The 14,140-nt window shown below is 35.9% G+C and overlaps 1 protein-coding gene across 5 annotated transcripts in view; it reads right to left on the bottom strand.

Annotated features, from left to right (window-relative positions):
* Positions 1-1,154: 1,154 nt before the first annotated feature.
* LOC142351887 (uncharacterized) overlaps positions 1,155-14,140 on the bottom strand; it is a 32,392-nt gene continuing 19,406 nt past the window's right edge. For 4 of the 5 annotated variants that reach the window (XM_075404135.1, XM_075404137.1, XM_075404136.1 and 1 more), the window contains 4 exons: positions 13,870-13,963; positions 6,772-6,946; positions 1,816-1,836; positions 1,155-1,375 (listed from right to left, as the gene is read on the bottom strand). In XM_075404135.1, coding sequence (XP_075260250.1) covers positions 1,228-1,375; positions 1,816-1,836; positions 6,772-6,946; positions 13,870-13,963 — 438 coding nt within the window. In that variant the 3' untranslated portion in view covers positions 1,155-1,227. The remainder of the gene's footprint in view (positions 1,376-1,815; positions 1,837-6,771; positions 6,947-13,869; positions 13,964-14,140) is intronic. The other variant, XM_075404139.1, reaches the window with a different exon arrangement.

Below are 14,140 nucleotides of genomic sequence, written 5' to 3'. Positions count from 1 at the left end.
GATAGGTCAATAAGATACTGATAGCGCCAAAACAAAATTATAATTGAGTTTAGTTTTGTGGCGATTACTTATCGACACAGCAATAGAGTTCGTCAGGTAAGTTCTTCTTTCGTTCTTTGAAACTTTAATAAAGAAAAATTCTAAGTTTCTTGATGTTTCTTTGAAACTATCACAGATAGCGCAGTTGTTATTAGGCGCATGCGTGATGCATTAGCACTCTAGGAAAAATACTGAGAACAGAAGCCCAGCAGCCGCATTTCAACAACCGAATTTGATCAAACAATAATTTCTCACTCCTTTTAAAAAGTAGATTGAAAAAAACTTGCGCTTCAAACTTATTCACTTATTCGCTTCCTTTACAACTTCAGTGTGACTAAAATCAACACTCTAGATTGATTTCTCATTGACATAAAAATGAATAAAAATGTGAACAGGTCTCAAACAGGGCTATTAATAACTGCTTTCAGAAAGATTAGCAAGAGGTTTAAGATAAGATGAATTTACAGTTTTGAAAATCAAATGACATCAATTAAATGTGTCAATATTTGAATATATGTTAATGAGCTCCATGAACATCCATGCCAAAATTTGGACTCAGTTGCCATAATCCGCCCTGGGTTGAAGTTTACCGGGAAATAACGTAAGAATTGTGGTGAAACGAGGTGAAAAAGAACGTTTGTTCTTTCATTGTCCCACCAGTCATTTCTTTTTTTTTGGGCTTTGTTCAGAATGTAAATGAGAATAGCATTATTGTGCGCACGCTAAAAAATATATTTTTCAACGCTTAAGTGGTGGAAAAAAATCGGATCTATTCTGTTTCGGCCCCCATAGCTTAGTAAGCGTAAATCTTTTATGGCCCCCAGGCGCACGTGCTATTTTCTTACACAGTAACGTGCTATATAACAACATAAAATTTGTAACTGGGGGTCATAAAAAACGGGGTGGGGGGGGGACAGAATAGATCCAAAAATTCGCAGTACTAAAAACTACAATACTTGTATTCTTTCTAGCTACTTTGAAAGCGGTAAAAACATGCGGTCCATTTTTGTAAAATTCGCAGTTTTTAGAGGTTAAATATAATTTTTTTCATCAGATTTAATGCTAAGTACCGCAATTCTTGCAATCATTCACTACATTCACCGCATTCTCATTTCTTTCGCAACTTTTAGCGTTGACGCAACCTCGACCCGGGGTGGAAAATAAGTACAAGAATGTTGTTTATTTTGTTTATCTCTCCATGGCTGCATCCTCCTCCTCCTTGCCCCTGGCCAGCATCTGTTCCTCAATCACCATATCTCCGTAGTTCTCAGGAAGAATGAAGAACACTATCCCATACAGAATGCCCAGGGCTATCCCAAGCAGTGCGGGCAACAACCTATTAAAATCAAATTTCAAAAGTTATTTGTACCTGAGAAACTTTACCGGATCTGTTCTATCCCCCTCCTCCCCCCACCCCAGCTCAGTGGGCATATAAATTGTGCTATTTTTACATTGTCGCCTGCGATGTAGCGACCAATAAAATGTAATTGGGGGCATAAAAACAGCGGAGGGGGGGGGGGGTGAAAAAAACTAAATCCAATTAACCTCAAAAGTTATAGATGAAATCAGCAATAAAAAACAATTCTCAACTGTTTCCTAGATTAAATTTTGATTGTTAGATTAAATCAATCACTAAGAGTTCTTTTAAATGCTTTTAATGAGGTTGCTTTTTCATGTTCAGGTATATGGTCTACAAGTTGCCATCGACTCCATATATGGCTTGGTTATGGTTGCCATGAAATGTTTATTGGGTTCAACCCTTGAGATTGTACTTACATAGGCACCCCATCGGCAACTCTGAAACACGATAGGCGGCGATATAATTTTTAATTAGAAATAAAAATATAGAAATTTAGCTAAAATATACGTCAAATTGAATCTAAACGCACCCATCTCAAGTATAGACGGCCAAGGTTTCAGAAGTAGATTTACCTGACTTATGAAAAGAGTTATGCTTGACCCAAATCGGCACCTGGGTTATTTTCCTCAACCCTAAACTTGAACATTGAGACTTGAACTCGACCTAACTTGTCAATTGGCTCCCCCAGTGATGCTGGAATTTTTATCGTGTAAGATCTGACAAAATTCTTACAAAATTTCTCACAAAAGTCTTATAAGAATCGATAAGATGTATCCCCTTACAAGATCTTATCAGACAAATTGTCTGATCTTCCACGAGTAAAATTCTAAGTAAGCATCTTATCAGATCTTACACGATAAAGCTTCCATCTTATAAGATCTTACACGATAAAAATTCCATTTTGTCAGCGGAATTATTATCGTGTAAGATCTGATAAGATGCTTACTAAGAATTTTTATCGTGTAAGAACATATAAGATTTCGTAAGAATATGCATTCTCTTATAAGATCTTATAAGAGAATGCTTATTCTTACGAAATTTTTAGTAAGCATCTTATCAGATCTTGCACAATAATAATTCTTAGTAAGCATCTTATCAGATCTTACACGATAAAAATTCCATCATATAAGATCTTACACAATAAAAATTCTAAGTAAACATCTTATCAGATCTCACACGATAAAAACTCCATCTTATAAGATCTTACACAATAAAAATTCTTAGTAAGTATCTTATCAGATCTTACACAATAAAAATTCTGCTTATAAGATCTGATAATATGTTTTTTAAGATGCTTACTAAGCAATTTATCATATCTTACAAGAAAAAACTCAATCTTATCAGAATTTTTATCGTGTAAAATCTGATAAGATGCTTACTAAGAATTTTTACCTTCTAAGATCTTAAAAGATCTTACACGATGAAAATTCCAGAATCACTGGGGTGCTTAAGTCGGTCGAATTTAGTTGCATACTTCGCCATAAAAAGACCAGCTTGCTTGATCGAATTTATATAAGAAAATTCAAATTCGTTCAAGCTGGTCTTTTCTGGCAAAAATTGTCAGAGAATTTAACATAAATTTCTGGCAATTATCTGAAAGGCAAAATTTTATAGAAAAGATATCAAGAAAAACGATGGTCCCAGGAGGGACGTCTAATTAGTCTTTCATAAAAACCTAACAAAAAACAGAACTGATCAAACAAATTTTGATATTCTTTTGAATCGCTGTTAAGGACTCCAGCGATTCCAGCGTTAAAGACACCAATCAAACCCTGGTCAAATACACAAGAAAGAAATGAATGAATCGGAATTTGAACGTAATGATCTGAAATAGCGAAATTGCAGCAATTTTATTCTTTCTCAGTGAAAATTTCATCATTTCTGGTTGAGGAACGAAAATTTTTGATAGAATCGGAGTTGTGCTAGTACATAGCTCTCACTGTGGAGTCAAGCTGTTTAAATAACGTTAAATGGGAATGATTAATATTACACTTCAGATAGATGCTGTATGGTATGTCCCATTTAGTAGTGGGTCTGTCGGGCAGCCTTCTCAGAAAAAAACGTGCTTTTTCCATCACACAATCAACACTGAAAATTAACGGAGCAAAAGCGATATGTTTTTCTTGGCAAACCTCGAAGTATTTTTTCCTTTTTTGTCAGCGCAGCTTTCCAGCACATCCTCTGGTTTTCTGTTGCTGTAAATTTTTGCTGTAAATGTTTCTTTTTGATCGTCGACTGTGAATTGCAAAAAATTTTAAAATTGACAAAGTTTAAAAGTCATTGGGCCCTTTTCAGAAACATGAGCAATGGTTTGATGAATCGAAAAAGTGTTTGACTTGGCACAATTAGAGCTGAACTAATTTTTTGTAAAATCTATTTATCATTCAGATTGGTTTACATATACAAAAGTTTATATGGAAACAGAACTCTCGGTTCGCAAGAACTTGTCGCTACTATTTTATCAGTCTCTATCTACTTTATTGTAACATTGGTTATGCTTTATCCATCAGTTTTGACAAAAAATAAACCCTCATGGCTATGTAGAAAATTTGGGTCTTTCCCATTATGGCTCCCCCCAGCTTAGTGGTCAGATAACCTATACCCCCATAATGGTAATTATACCATAATGGGGGGCTATAATTTCTTGGGGGGGCTATAATGAGATGTGCGGATTTTGACAACAGAAAAAAAATTGCGCGGTCAAATTCAGACTTTTGTGCGCTGATGTTCAGACTCTCGTGCGTTTTCCGAAAAGAACAAAATGTGAATTGACAATTAGTTTAGGTATCATAACTTCAGTCATCAGAACAACAGATTAGCAGTTTAATTAGTCAAATACCACCAGTCTGATTTTTTTTCTTAACAACAAGAATTAGACCTCTATTGCAATACGTTTTTTGCTCTCCCTACTAGAACACAAATTCGTCATTGGAAGAATTAACAAAGCTAGAGGATTTTCTTCTGGATACATACTCTTGTCTTGTTGTTTCTTCGTTTGAACTATTTTCAAATTGAGTCCTTCTTATGTTGCTCGCGCAAGCACTATCGTCAATTGTATCTGAGTTTAAGAGATGCTAACACATTAGGAAACAACAAATCAGAGCGCTAATAATTGGCGTTAGAATGTGTTGTTCCCACTGCTTCTGTGATATAAAAAAACTGCTTCTTCGATATAAAAAAAGTTTTGGCGCATTACTACTGAAACATCAAAATAATTTTTTCTTCTCATGTTATGTACGTTCAATCGTCATAACGAAACGATCTCCATATAGATCTAGTTCCTCTTATGCCCTGATTTGAAGCCCTTAAGATTGCAGAATTCAATCTCAGTTGGAATTGGTTCATGACAATGCTGTATGGTTTGTCCCATTTAGAAGAGAGTCTGTTCACCAGTCTTCCGAGAAAAACTTTGACTTCTCCGGCCATCATACCATCAACGCCGAAGAAAAACGGAGTAAAAGCGATACGGTATTCTTGGCACACCGCGGAGTTTCTTCTACTTTTTTCGTCAGCGCAACTTTCCATAACATCCTCTGGTTTTCTGTTGCTGTAGGATTTTTTCTGTGTCTGTGACACGAATATCAGATGAAGCAATCTCTTGCGGGCTCCAGACACCTCTTATGAGAAGATGGCCCCTTAAAGTTTTCTTATTCTCTGAATGTTTACAATTAACTGGCTCTTTTTGAATCTAAGTCTCCATAAGTCTCCCGATAGATCTCTAAATTCAATATGCGTTTGTGTAATTAGGCCTTCTTTTTCGAAGATAACGGCATGCTGAACATGGATATCTTCGCTACACCTTTCATTTTTACGGGGAGTTTTATTAGGGGTAAACCGTATATCAGTGACACGGAATCCTGGTTTTCGTTCTAAGACAAAACAATGTCTCTCTATCTCTCTCCCTGACACATTTGCTAATAACCAAATAGAGACTCTTGTATTGATATTCCGCTACATTCTTTCCTGTTTTATGTGCATGCTTTTCTCTCAAACCATTATATGCGTTACTGTGCTGGGACTCATTTTATTTCTGAAAGTTTAATTTGCTGCCGCAAACGTGGGCGTCATATGTGTCGACGTCCAATGTTGTCCTACTCAAAATAGAGTCCGAAATCATGAAACAGGTTTTCTTGGACATTTCAAATTACTCTGCTGCTTTTACAACTGGATTTGGAATACTTAATCCTCCATTCTGAGCAGATAAACTGAACAAGCTCTTTTGGGGATTGCTCACAATAAAATTATTGGTTATGGTTGATATGAATTTGCTTTTTATTCAATCTTCTAGTGGTTTTAAAAATTCAGCGGATCCTGGGACAACTATCATCAGAAAATTCCACGACGTGACCTGATTCAGTGAGCACCGGGAAAGTCTCAAGAGGACAGCAAACGGCTCTAGCGCTGAAAAGCTGAATCTTAGCCTGACAATTCTTGATTGTTTTTGAACAATGCGGTTCCTTCGCCAATGAAGCCCTCAAGATAACGTTTTCCAGTTACAGTTTTCAAACCTGTTTGCTCAGAGCAACACTTGGCGTCATCAACATAATCTAGATGAACAATAGGGAAGCTCATTTTTATCAATTATTTTTGCCGTCATTGTTTTAAGCCATTGAACTTTGCGCGAGCCGCGGTGTCATCTACATAAAATAAAAACTTTGTGCATGTTTGGTTGGGTTGTGCAATTTTTTTTATTAAAGCCAATAGAGCAACACCATAAAATAGCATTGAGAGAAGGTAGGCTTGAGTTGTGCCTTCTTCGCTGCGGATACAGACATCAGTAATGCTCAGCAGAATTTTAGAGCTTTCCTGGTAGATATTGTATAGAAAAATGGACTAAAGGATTTTAGCGTTTCGTAACGCGGAATTTCTGTTTATAAAATTGCTTCAAGCAGCAAGCAATTTTTTTCATCAAGCAGCAACAGACCAAAACCATTAGAGAATTTTTTCTCAAATAAGATTTGATTTTACGCCTCGAAATGATTTCGTTTGCGATCAAATTACAATTCTGAGAAACTAAGTCTCTCAATCTGGAGCTTTCGAGCCCCAAACCTATTTAGCGCATCAAACCAATGGTTGGCGTGTGAGCCAGAGGGTCGTGAACTACCAAAACTTCGAGCGCTTTTAGATGTTTCCGCACTGTGTAATTTTGACCGCACGACGCCCCCACGTGCGTTCATTATTGGTCTGAACATAATTGATTCCGTTTGGGAGCCCATTGAGTCGTTGAGTCTGGGAGCGTTGTTGAGTCTGATCAGAGGTCATTTAGGCGGGGGACAGTTTGATGTGAGGTTATTTCCGTCACACACCTCGTCCTGGAGAGCCAAAAGTTTAAAGGGTCAAAATATTCAGTTGAACGAACAAAATTAACTTACACCCAGAAATCTTTGTTCATAAGCGTCTGCTGTGGATAGTCCTGGGGACCAGGTTTCATAACATTCTCCATCTTGACGACTGGTGGCTCCTGTTTGTGAGTACTGTTTTTCGCTGATGTCATCCAATTTTGTGGATAGTTGCCGTTCAGGACAACACGTACCACAAATTCCTCACCTGAAAATTATGAGCATTAAAGACTTTCGACAGATCTCAAATACGATTTGAATTTTTTTACTCGATTTAAAAACCCGTTTCGAGACGTCAGCGTCGTTTATTTTGCAAGAGAAGCGCTGTATGCGCTGAAAGTATGTATGAAACGTACTGAATATATGCGCTTAAATGCGCCGATTTCCTTTAGAAATTCAGCTTAAAATTTTTACAATGTGCTCTTTAGTGTTCATTAGACGTTTAGAAGTGTTTAAGTGTTTAATGTGTGAAGTTTAATGTTTGTTATTTAAATGTTAGCAGTACACTGATACTTTGTAAATTTCGCTTGAATTTCAGCGCATTTCGGTGCATCTTTTACATAATTTTAAGAAAGTTTATCGAACCGGGATGCGTTTTACGATCATAAAACATGGGAGACAACAATTCAAATTAAAATTACCTGACGTATTTCTTTAGCCATATCTGAGCATGCAAGTATTACATTACAATGAAATATCTCAATGATTATGTATGCATGAAACGAGCAGTCTTGGACTAAAGCAGCATAGGATGAACTTTTTGTCAACATCTTATGAACATCTAACAACACACATCACAAGAACATTTTAATGAACATCTGTTTGAACAACCCCCAATCAGCAATTAGCCATGATCGTTTGAAAAAAAGTTTTCTTGTTCATACCTCGTTATAGGCACATCCCGGGCCAAAGATTTTCCACAAAAGCAACGGGGAAAAAGTGTAAAGAGTGTAAAAAATACACCCCCATTGATCCGCTTAATTAAAGAGTGGAAGAGTGTAATTATAAGAGTGTAATTTTGAAAATTAAAAAGTGGAAGGAGGTACTGAGAATTGATCCCCATCTTCCCTCTGTCGAACATGTTGCTTTCACTTTGTGTATTAACCATTGCGAAAACTGTGATGCTAAAATTAGGCGTTCCACTTTGGTTATAATGGGAACTGGATAAGAGTGCAATTTTTTATCAATCCATCCTAAATTACACTCTTTGCAAAGGTTGTAAAAAGAGTGGAGAAAAGAGTGTAAATACAGTGTAATTTTTTAAAACAAAATTCCGCTCTTAGACACTTTTCCCAATAAATGGAGTCGTATACGCATTACGCCCGAATCCCCGCTATTTAGGGGTGTATTGGGGATGAAATCTCAGCCTGGGACCCATCCGGATCCGTTCGGCAAAGAAACGTGATCAGACTTAAGCTCGTTAATTATTTATTGTTAGGTTTGCTTTTAGGCAGACCCAATCAGACAACAAATCAAATTATTAGCATCGAGAAGAAAATTGGCCGAGATCAGACTTAAGTTTAATTTAACAGGTTTTCCCTGGCTTTAAGGCAGACTGTATTAGACAATAAGAGCACTCGATTGAAAATGAAATGCTATTACTATTTTCCAGGATGTTGCAATTGATCAGAAAAGTAGTCTGTTCTTTTCATTGTCAACAAAAACTTTACTCTTTGACTAGTCATAAAAAGTATCTATTGCATAAGTTTGAAGAAATAATACAGAATAAACGAAAAGATATTAAAAGACAATGTTATATTTCCGTATGTAAACAACATTAAAAAAATCACTCCTCTCGATACAGCCTTTTTTGAAAACTTTTCCTGTTGAGCTTTTCCGTACCATAAAAAAGAACGCTAACACGAAATGAGTGTTTAATTGTCTGCTCATTAACCAGCTTCAGAGCAATTTAAAGCAATTTTTGTACAACAATTTAATTTTTTTAAAAAATATCACACATTAAGAAGTTAAAAAATTGAGTTTGAGAAAGAAGTTATTTATGTTAAAATGATGGCACAGTTTTCTGGTATTGTTCTAATTTTGGTATCTGGCCCTTTTAAGTACACTGGAGGACGTGTACTGGCTGAACATGTCACTTATATTTTCAACGTTATGCTGTCTTCGTTGGCCTGGTAGATAGTGTGAAATGTGCATTTTTTTTTCGACAAGTGTGGGTTGCTGTGAGTTCTAAAAAGCGTAAAGTAAGAATAATAATATATTGAGATAAGATGTAAACGGATTAAAGTTGTAATTTACGACCGAGTATAAAACTGCCTCAGTTTTGTTTACTCAATCGTAACAGTGCGCTACACCAAGTGATCTTGTCACTGAAGTTTTTTCATCATTTGGATCTCCAATAATCATTCGATATGCAATCTCATGGTAACCCAACATATTTTGCTTGAAGAAAAGGGAATTCATAAATTTTGAGAAAATTTCGTTTTTCAGAAAAGAGTAGTTACAGGGATGATGGTGTTTGTAAATTGTTTTATAAGTAGTTAAACGTTTTCATAAAAAAGGAGAAAAAAGATTTTCTTCTGTAAGTAAAACAAGCAAAATTATTGTGGTTTAACTGAAAGAATGGGATAAACGCAGTACGCCGACCTCAAAAATAAAAACATTAAACCACATCAGGCGTAGAACATAACTAGGCGTTCTCGTGATCAAAATGACACCATGTTTATGTTTTTAAAATCAGTGGGTTGTAGTAAAACAAGTGAAGAACAAAAAGATGGGAACAGAAAAAAAAGTGAGTTTGCTGCTCTTCATTATTTTGAAACCGTGTTAAAAGTGTTCAGTGCTTAATTAACTAGGGAGCCGTTTGGCTATTTGCACCTCTAATTGATTGATTAACTAAGAAGCTGCTTGAATTTAACACGTAAAAGGAGTACACCGAAAAATATGAATTGAACCACTAAGTTTTGGACAGCATCCCTTCGCCCAGAGCATCTAAAATGCACAGACCAATGGAAGAAAGAAAATACATTGAGGGAACAAAATTCGTGGTCAAAAAGGTGCTAAACTGCAGTTGTTAAAACACTATTAGTGTGTTTCAGCGGCTACTCTGCTTCACTATTGATCGATTGTTGGAGTCAAATCACAAAAACCACGATATCTCAATGCACGAAATTTTTCATCAGGTACCAATGCGTCTGTTCTACGGTGAGTGTAGAAACTGAGGAGTTCACGAGATGATCAAGAGTACTTTGCTACCAGCGAGAAGACGTTCTCGTTTTTTGTTGATAAACAACAGACCCTACCATGTGTCTGATTGCCCAATTAAAATAATCTTTGCCTAATTTTATCTTAATTTATTTGATTATATATAATATTGCCTCTTTGTGATGCTTTTTTAAACTCTTTCACCACCTTGGTTTTTATAATCAATCTCCCGAAGATATGTTCTTGACGTTGTAAATTTTTTAATTATATGCGTTTAGAATTAGTCCAGCCAGCAAGCATTTGCGCACAAAAACAATGGGTAAATCCAGAAGTATTACAACAGGAGTAGACTTTCTTCGTTCATGTTATAGTTGCTCAGTCTCCAGAATTGGAATCCACTTCACCCAAATACTAGATCATTTATATGATCTTTCCACTTTAGATGATTGTAAAAATGATACCAGTGAATTTTTCTGATCTGTTTTTCCAATGGGGACTCTTTCTATGTTGAGATTGAGTACGTAGTCATTCTTTGATGGATTTTTAGGAATCATATAGTAAGTTTTACTTGAAAAAAATTGACATTATTCCGTGACAATTGGAGATTGCTTGTTGAATGTGATTTGTCAAATAATGCAAAATAGTCAGTAACCTGTATGAATTTGGACTTTCATTTTAGGAACTCGACTAACAGAGATGGGGAAAAGAATTGGAGCAACTATGCTTGTGGTGCTCCAATTGATGGGTAAAGACTTTGTTGAGTGCAGTGTTTATCTTTAAAAACATGTTTCTCATATAAGAATGAATTCATCCAATGAGTGATACTTCTAAACCCGTTGATTTTAGTTTGTGAATGGTTTCAAAACACAAGACAACATCAAAAGCCTTTTCAACAGCTGAACACACATTCACGAGCTTTTCTGACCCTGGAACTGCGTCACTTACGTGTTGAGTGAGTTTTAAATAGTTATCTGTTGTGTTTCCGGCAAGTGCTTTGAGTTTCGCCAAAAATGTAATGAAAATCAAAATATTCCCAGACTACATTTTTAATATAGTTTCACAGGTTTTGCTGGACAGTTATTGCAACTAAAAGTTCTGTGTTTTTCTGCCATTTTTTGGTTTCTGGTATTTATCTTTTTTTTGGAGAATTTTTATCTGCGAATCATTTCAATTAACAGGTTGTACAAATTTTTATATGAGCTGGAAGAAAGAAAACAAATCATGGCCTCGACACAGTTTGATAACTCTATAAGAAGTTGGTAGCAGATTCTGTCATGTACGGGGCAGGATTTTCTCGAAGACCACCGACGTTTTTTAAAATCTTGTATTTTAAGCACAATTTCGTGTTCTTCAATGCCACAATTCTGGGCTTCTTCAGTGTCCACTATTAACTGGGTTTGTTTTTGAATTGTCGAATAGCTAGTTCTGAATCTATTTAATGATTTTTCAGTGTTTTGTTCAGCATTTTTCAAAAAATAATCTCGTTTTATGATTGTATCAGACAGCGATGAACTCTGTGAAAAAAATTGGGTAGTCTATGGGTAGTGATGTTTTGTTTTGATTGCTTCTCATTTGTTAGATCCTGGATCATTTTGCAGAATCCTTTGTTGATTTCCCCCTGAAGTTTCAGTTGGTTATGCTATTGTTTTCTACTCACTTCGTATTATCTATCGTTTTATTTCTAAATGAAGGTAGTTAGTTTCTGTGTAGAGATTTGTAGCCATCTGCAAGTGCAGTTTGCTGCTCTTTTCATTTTTTCATAGCATAAATACCAATTTTTGTGTTAACGAAAGAAATTTCGAGCGATTAATGAATTAAATCTACAACTTTGTCGTTTAACCGATCAATATCTTTCTTTCCTGAGTACCGAGGCCGCAAATTTGGGGACATCAAGAGCTTTCATGTTAGAAGAACGAGGTGACTAGTCAAATGCGACCTAAAATTTTATTGTAATGAGCAGAAGTTGTCACCACGAAAGATTTGAGCTTTTTAAGGCCGATTATATTTATGTATAACTTTTTTAGGAATGATTAGTTAAAAGGAGGTATACTGTTTCAAGAAATTGTGAGGAAAATTGAATGTATTATGTTGTATTTGAGTTTTCTAAGGTTTACGATTATAAATTTTGTTTGGATTGGTAATGGCTGGTTGTCGTACGACTGCGTTTTGCGTAAATGATTTCAGTCATTTGAAAACGCTTCTATCCGTGAATTCAGAAGGACAAAAATCAGTATCAAGAGCAATAAAATAATGCTTCCGATCCTATCCTGACCTGGAAACATTCCAAGCCAATCCTGTTTTGTCTCTTTTAAAGCAGTATGCGTTCTTTTGTTTTATGAAGATGCTTTCTTTTGGGGTTTTCTTCACATCAAATTTTAAGTGGGAACCTTTTCAGATTTTATTTTATTAGTTTCCCGGACCGAACTCCAAGTCTATATCAGTACTGTTTCAGTCTAATCCAAATCTTATTTCCATTCCCAGTACTGGGCAACTCTAAATACAAGTCTTACAAGTCTGGCAAATCTCAGTCAAGACTTCGATAACACTTGGAGGTTGATTCCCAAGTCAGAAGAAACTTTTCAGAAAATTGCCACTTGAAACGTACCACGTTTCCAGGATTAATTTTTAGTCATTTTCCGGAGATGCTTTGAAAAAACCTAAAGCTATCAAACACAATCAATTAGCAACCCGGGGCCAGAGTGGGCTCTATAGGCCGTTTCTCAGCTGTTGTAAGCCGAGTTTTAGCCGAAATTTGACCTTTCTTGATTTTTCAGATTTGGCAAATGTCAAACAAAACCACTTAAGGCAAAATCTTTAATATGCAAAATCTTTAAAATCTTTACCATGAGGGTGTTCATGTTAAACCCAGGCCCTCTCATTCAATCCATTTTTGATCCAATACTGAAAATTGTTACAAATTTGAGAAGAGAAGTCGATCCAGAAGAAGACCATTCCAGCCAAAACTGTCGAAATACTGGCCAAGAAATAATTGCTTTGTCCCAATATCAACTTGCTCAGAAGACAATGCTGCCCTCAATTATTTATAGTTTGCTTTTTTATTGGGTTATGGTGATATTTTGAGTTAAAGAACGAGCGTTAGGTAACATGGATCATCTGGGGTCAACTGCCCTCTGCTCGCAGGCCGGTATTTTGTAAACCACTGGTCAAAAATAAGAGAGTTATAATTTGATTATAAAGCTATTTGTTTCAGTATTTTGGTACATAACAATCATTTCAGATTCTTTACCCCAAAAAAAATGAGTCATGTCTAGTGCTCATTTGTTAAAAATTTTTTGGTGAGTGAATGTTTCGGGCTCAATTTTTGATATGAATCAGCGCAATATGTGTGCTTTAAGTTAGGAAAAACGGCTTTTGATATAGCTTTGTTTAAGGCCTTGTTGGCTTTTTTTTGCACGAATTCCCGGTTTTTTTGGACTTTTTCTTGGCTATTTTTGGACGATTTCGTTTTTTTTTTACGAAATTCCTTCTATTTTTCGGCCATTTTTATCGTTTTCTGGACCTTTTTTCGACTGTTTTTCGGTCGATTTTGACGTTTTCCGGACCCATTTTCGACTAGCCATGCTTGAATTTAGACTTTCCAAGTCTTAAATCAGACTTGGATTTAAAATTGCCAAGTCTTAAATCAAACTTGGATGTGGAATTGCCAAGTCTCAGCCCAGACTTGGATTTAGACTGCCAAGTTTAAAAAGTGACATGATCATAGCTCTGAAGCAGTAATGAAATGAGACTTGTAATTAAACTTGCCCAGTAATGAAATTGACATGGCGTTAGGTCCGCGGTTGAAAGTTATTGTCAATGATGGAGCTTAATAATGAATACTGAACTGGTATATTAAAAAAGTTGCATATGTAACGATATTTAGGGGTTTTCAACTTTGGGGGGATTGGAGTCTTTTGGGGGCTTTTCCACAGGGAGTTTCTATCTCGTTAATAGAAACCATAGTCTAACGAGTGGTTTTGTTTGTGCATCTGATAGTCTGACTGGACGACTGGTAGAAAGTCCTCAGATCCATTGTGCACATTTCTGCATACTCCCTCGGAACCTAATCAGTTCACAGTCAAAAGATAACTATTTCAGATCAAACTGGGAATGTGGTGCATAATTTTACACTTAGTTGAAAGTCTTTAATATATAGAGTACAAAATATCAAATAATTACACTAATGTTTTAACAGTTTTCGTCCGTTTGGCACTTTTGTTTTACTGATCGTATCGCCACA

The sequence above is a fragment of the Convolutriloba macropyga genome, chromosome 13, assembly GCF_964194025.1.
Source record: "Convolutriloba macropyga chromosome 13, txConMacr16.3, whole genome shotgun sequence".
NCBI classification, from domain to species: domain Eukaryota; kingdom Metazoa; phylum Xenacoelomorpha; order Acoela; family Convolutidae; genus Convolutriloba; species Convolutriloba macropyga.
This window is presented reverse-complemented; position numbering and strand designations above follow the sequence as displayed.